Consider the following 6,167-nt stretch of genomic DNA (forward strand, 5'->3'; position numbering starts at 1 on the left):
CTTGCTGAGGATTTAACAGTCTGGGGTCTCCACTGTCAGCAGGATTGGAAGTTTTGCTGTTGCCTGGAAAGAGGGGGTTGAAATAAAGCCTTTAATGAGGGTTCAGAGCCTGGCACAGCTTCCTTAGTGGATAAGACAGGCTAGCAGATGCTTTCCAAGCACTCAGGGAAGATGTATCAAAAAAGATCTATGTCTTCCAGCCAGCTGCTGAGGACGGAAATGGAGTTACAACACATGCAATATATTGTCATCAGCTCTTCCCTTGGTTTCATTTGTAGCTACAGATGCATGGACATACATCTGCCAGGGTTGCAGATCCCACATTGCTTAATCTGGCGTAGGAGATCTTGTTTGGGCAGAAAAACCCTGTCATTACCATGTGGCAAAACAGAGAGGAGGTGGCAGAGCTGAAGGGACAGGCTGTGCCAGGAGGGACATCCCTGGTAAAGCATTTTTCCAGGGGCATGGTCCCGTTTCCACCGGTAAGAGTCATCCTTTCAGCCACCCCTCCTGGCAGGGCAGCAAGGTGTGCTCTGGTGGGGCTCCAACCAGGCAGTGCCCCCCGGGGCTGTGATCCACATAGTCACTCCCTTGATAGAAGATGCTATCAAGCTCTTGCCTCCTCCTTTCTTATGCCCATGCAAATTCCATGCCCACGGGGGCATTTTAGCCCTATGGGGCTATTTCAGCCCCATGCAGAGGCATTTACTGTTCCCCCTGCTATCCTCATCTCCATCATCCATCATCTACCATCTCCCCTTGCAACTGGTCTCTACAGGGTCTCTCAAAGCCAGAACCACTTGATTTTGGTTTGGTAATTTACCTTTTGGCTTTTGATGCTCTGAAATCTGGTGGAAACAGCTGTCTGAGTGTAGTTTTGTTGGCAAAACCAAACAGTACCTCCTGAGCATGGTCATCACTGACTTCATTCCCTTATTGACCTTGAGCTCTCTTAACCAGAGCAGAAACCTCACCGCAGGCTGGACCTGGCCATCCCCTCCTAGGCTTAGGCTGGAAACCCTGGCTCTGGCAGGAAAAATACACCGCAACTAATAAATAAATGTGGCTGAGCTAACAGCCAAGGGCAGAGCGAGGGAGGAAGCAAAACAGGCCAAAGCTCAGCCTGGAGGCAATAGGTGTGATGGGGCTGCACCCATGGGGTGGCGGGCAGCTGGAGCATCTGTGCCCATCATGTAGGGCAGGAGGGGACCAAACCCTGCTCTTCACCACTGCCACCATCCCTGGTACCACTACCAGCAGCCTCCTGGTATAATGGGATTTCATCCAAAACACTGATACAAGTGGGAATTACTGCCTGAATTCCTCCCACTTGAGTTTTGGCCCCAGGACCTTGCACTAAACATGGCAAGTGTCCCTGTTGGGAGGTGGAGGGACTGAAGGACGCTGTTTGGGGCTGCTCTCACAACTGCTTACCAGGGGTGCCACTGCTTTCCGGACTGGCACAGGAGGTGAGTCAGCCAGCCAGGCTGATTGCGCTTCCAAGAGGAAAAAGGAGCTTTGCTTTGTGGTGTTTTGTTTTGTTTTGATAAATAAAAGCCTCTGGCGGTAAGGACTCCCCCACCCCTAAAACCAGGGGAAGATGAGGGCTATCAGCAGTGGAGCTGTCTGCCTATAAGGACTCTTCACGCACAGAGAATGCAGCCCAACTTTATTGCTGCTAGTAAAGTTTATTAACTGTTTACAGCAGAGATTTGTTTCATTTGTCTCCCGTGAGACAGAGTAAGTGTTCAGCTAGTGTAATGTTCCCGAGTCAAGATTGCAGCACCAATGTGCTCAGCCTCCTGAGTGCTTATGGCAGGTTGGGTCCGCATGGTCAGAGACTGATGCTGGGGCTGGCAGGTAGCATCTTCCACCTGCCTGCAGAGAGGGACCTCATTTATGTGCAAGGGTTGGCAGAAAGAGGAAAAGCTGTGCCTGAATATGTAGTAATGAATTCCCAAAGGGATGCATCTGTGTGGACAAGGTCTCCTGATGCAACAGCACTTCAGGGTGGATTTGACTACATCTGAGTACTCCATAGCCCAAAACCAGTGGGAAGCAAGGAGCAGCCACCCCAGCAAGGACTGGGACAAGGCTTCCTCTTCTCATCCCTCATCCCTTGAGTTCCTCACACATCCAGAATACATTTTGCAACCTCCCCACCCGTGGCTGGATCACTGCTTATGTCTGGCTAGAGACAAATGAACCTGTGATTGCAACCCACCCCAGGGGGGACCAGGGATGCTGCAGCCAGCTACTGGCCACCCACTGCCTCCCCCCATTGCTGCCTGGCCCCCCGCCAGCCCTGCCTGGACTTTGCACTGGAGGCTGTTGCTCTGAATGCTTCAGCCTTCAATTTCCCGTCATAAATCAGTTTGCTGCTCTGGAAACTTGTTGAATGGTGTGTTTTACTGAAATCCACACTGGCAACTGTTTGCTATGAGAGTTTTGTGTTTTTTACACCATCCCTGTCGCAAGGTCCTTGTTTTACCAGGCAGTATTTGGAAAATAACCAGGGAATGACGTCAGTGGGATCTGGGGATGGAGAATAAAGTTTGCTGAAATCTGTCTGCCTTCCTTCTCCTGCCACTTCAGGCAAACAATCTCCTTTCCTCCCTCCCTGTCCCCCAGCCCTTTGTCCCCCCATTGCGGAATCATCTGCACCCCACTGTGTACGTATATCTATATATATATACATATATCATATTTCTATACATACATGTATATACAGGACCCCAAACCTGCAAGGCACATGCTCCACATTCAAAGGCCAACAAAACTGTTGTTATTTGTTACTTTATGTCATTGCCATCACCCAGGTAAATCTGCCTGGATTAACAGCAACATGTTCTGCTCAGATTTGCAGGACCAAGCTCTTGGCTGGACATTGCTGAAGCTGGATGGGAGAAGCTTGGTAGGTGAAGACTGAGGATGTATTTCTAACATATTCTCCTTTCTCCTGCAGCGCGGGGCAATCTCCAGCCGTGGTTGCAGGGTGTCATCGCGGTGGTTGTGTTTCTAGTCCTGGTGGCCATCGCTTTCGTGGTCAATAAGTTCTGGTGTAAGGAGAAAGTGTAAGTGTGGGAGCCCCAGGGGTTGCTTTGGGTTGGGTGTAGCTGCTTCTGCACGGGTCACTTCCAGCTGCCTCTGTCCTCATGCCAGGGGTGGGAACACTGTGATCACCGTGCAGGGAGCTGGGTGGGGAGAGCAAAGACTCCCTGTCCTTTCCTCCCTGTCCTTTCCTCCCTGTCCTGGTCTATGCTCTCTGTTACTCATTGCCAGGTACAAGCTGTGTGAGAAAGCGCTGTGCAGGGGATGGGAGAGCCGCAGCATTGTGGCTGGTTTACATGGGCATGTGTCCCAGGGGCCTGAGCCTGGTTTCCTATGGTTTTGGGGGTGCAGTTCACAGATGCCTTATATCCATGGGAAAACAAGCCCCCAAAAGCATCATTTGCAAAGCAGGCTGAGCCAGGTCATCAGAAGGCACTGAGAGGAGCTGGGAGAAGAGGGAGGTAGCTGAGCTGTGGCTGTGCTCTTCATCCGGAGCCCACGGCACAAACAAGGTGGTCTTATTCATCAGGAAAAGATTCTGTAAGTCTGGCTACCTCTTTCCTGCTGCCAGCCAAGCAAAGCCACTGCTTTGCTTTACTGCTGCTGCTCAGCCGACCTAACTGGCTAAGTGGCTAACTGGAGAAGTTGCATCAAATTGGTCTTGAACCTGAGCCCAAAGTCAACAAGGGAGTGAAGTTCTGTACTGCCCTATATCCTGGTTCCCAGTTCCTTTGCACCAGCATGGTCACTTTGGGCTTTGCGCCCAAAGGTGCTGTAGTCTTCTTGTATCTGTGCAACCCTGCAGCCTCCCAGGGCCAAGGAGGTGGGGACTTGGGGTGTACCCCAGTGCTCAGCAGGTTGGCTTCTGTCTCAGATGCATTTAAAGGGGGCCCTTTGGGCTGCATTGTATATATACAATTATACATTATATATATTCTATACATATATACACAAATTGCATTATCTATATAATATACATTGCATAAAAAAATATATTTCTATATATATTGGTCTGATTTGCAACTGCGGTCTTCACTTTCCAAAGAGGAACCTTTGTCCTTGGAGTGGAGGAGCCCCCAGCCCATGGAGTGAGAGGCAGGGATGGTGGGATGATGAGTCCCACCTCTGCCTGTGCCCAGCTGCCTCTTCCCAGCCCAGAGGCAGAGGATGCTGAGGAGGGCTTGAGGGGGCACAGCGGCTTGTTTTAATTAATCTGGTCTCTTCAGAAGAGCAGGCAGCAATGCTCAGCAGCCTGGAGCACTGCCAGCTACCTGCTGTTGTTGAGATAGCCGCTCTCAGCTCAAGGCCCTGCCTGTTTATGCCAGTCTGTTCCTAGGAAAAGCCTCTGAATCACTTTTGGGCAAGGGCTGGAGGAGGCAGGGATGTGCACACAGGTGGACCTGCACCCACCCTCTGATCAACTGCCCCAGCACCATTTGGGCTATGGGGCTTGCTCCAGAGGTCAGCTTTTAGGCTCTGGCTGAGGCTGAACACCCAGTCCTTGCCCCGTGGCTCCTCCTGTGAGCAATCCATAGTTGCATCTGTGAGAAATCAGCACGGGTCTATATGCCTGGACATGCCTGTCCTCCCAGGCTGCGACACCAGCAGAGCCTCAGCATTTCCCTCAGTGTCAGCTGGGGCCCGTCTGGGACTATTTTGCAACAGATTACATAGAAGAAGACTGGAAAAACCAGTTAGTGGGACAAAACAATCCATGTATTGACAAATGAGTCTTGCTGACTGCCAGCCTGGCACTGGGCACCAGATCCAGAGACAGGGGTTGGCACTCAGCATCTGGAATGGCCCCTGCAAACCTGTCATGAGGGCATCTCTCCTCTCCCATATCCTGCTGGGAAGGGGTCTGAGCTGGGTGTCCAAGGCCAGGATCGTGCTTTCCGTCCCTTATTGTCTCTAGTGTTGGAGCAGTCTCTTCCTCTCTGCCATCACCATTGTGAGCTGCTCCCCGGCACAGCCCCTCCGTTGCTCTGTCTCAGCTCTTCTCTTCTCTCCCTCCAGGGAAAACGTTGAGAGGGTGGTAAGCGTTGAGGACAAGCTGGATCCTGTCGTGTCCAATGGCCACGAAGGGAAATACATAAGTGCTGCAGCCGACTTCAGGTGAACTTGCTCAGATATCCTCCCCAATGGCACCCTGGGGACAGCTCAGACGTGCAGAGCCATGGTCTCTCCCACTTGGGGTTTCAAATGTCCCATGCACATGGTTTTGGGGCTTTTATCCTCTCTAGGGGCTAAGGAGAAGTATTCTCTACTCCCCAGTCTCCCCCCATCCCTGCAGCTTAGCCTTGTGGTCCATCCACCACCATGCAACCTGCTACACCACATTTTCCTTACGCTACATCACACTTTTCAAACAGGAAACCACCAGAAGTGGCCATAGGTCACCACACAGATGTTGACTGTCAAAATAGCCCCCACTAGAAATCAGAGCAATTCCCACGCTGTGCTTGGCTCTCCTCCTGGCAGAGGGACCCCGCCTGCCTTCCCACCTCATCCCTGCTCAATGTATGGTCAGCACTGGCAAGGTCAGGACACTGGTGGTGCCTTCAAGGAGGCTGGTCTTGCTGGGGTGAGCTCAGCACTGTGCTTCTCCCTCCCAACGCAGGTCCAAAGAAAGCCAGCACGCCTATGAGAACAACGTGGAGCCTGAGGAGAGGGTGATCACCACTGCCATGTAGCAGGCAATGCATCCGGCTGCCCTTTTTCCTCCTCTCACTTTGCTTCCTGCTGTTGCGATGGGCATTTCGCAGGGACCCTCTGCACTGACATCCCTCATGCGTGTGTGTCGCTCCCCAGCCTCTCCACAGCAGCACCACCTCCTCATCTTTTCCCTTCCCATCCGTGTGACGTGCTCTTCTGCTCCAAGGGCTGATGTCCACATGGGCATTGTTCCCCAGGAGAGGTCCAGGGGTGCCACCTCTCCTATTGAGCAGTCACCACACATCGTTAGTGAGGCTGATGTCCCTGGTCCCAAGGGGTGCTGACCTGCTCCAGACACGGAGGGGTCTGTGCTCAGTGCCTGGGACCTCGAGCTGCCCTCCAGGGAGCTTCTGATGCAAAACCTGCTTTCTTCTCCCCCTTTTACCCTCCTTTTTAGGGCC

General features: G+C 52.2%; 1 protein-coding gene across 1 annotated transcript in view; it reads left to right on the forward strand.

Annotated features, from left to right (window-relative positions):
• PDZK1IP1 (PDZK1 interacting protein 1) overlaps window positions 1–5,744 on the forward strand; it is a 6,519-nt gene extending 775 nt beyond the window's left edge. The window contains exons 2-4 of the mRNA XM_010020626.1: window positions 2,966–3,074; window positions 5,068–5,166; window positions 5,672–5,744. Of these exons, the coding sequence (XP_010018928.1) occupies window positions 2,966–3,074; window positions 5,068–5,166; window positions 5,672–5,744 (281 nt within the window). The remainder of the gene's footprint in view (window positions 1–2,965; window positions 3,075–5,067; window positions 5,167–5,671) is intronic.
• Window positions 5,745–6,167: the final 423 nt, after the last annotated feature.

Source organism: Nestor notabilis, unplaced genomic scaffold, assembly GCF_000696875.1.
Source record: "Nestor notabilis isolate BGI_N333 unplaced genomic scaffold, ASM69687v1 scaffold24948, whole genome shotgun sequence".
Taxonomy (NCBI): Eukaryota; Metazoa; Chordata; class Aves; order Psittaciformes; family Psittacidae; genus Nestor; species Nestor notabilis.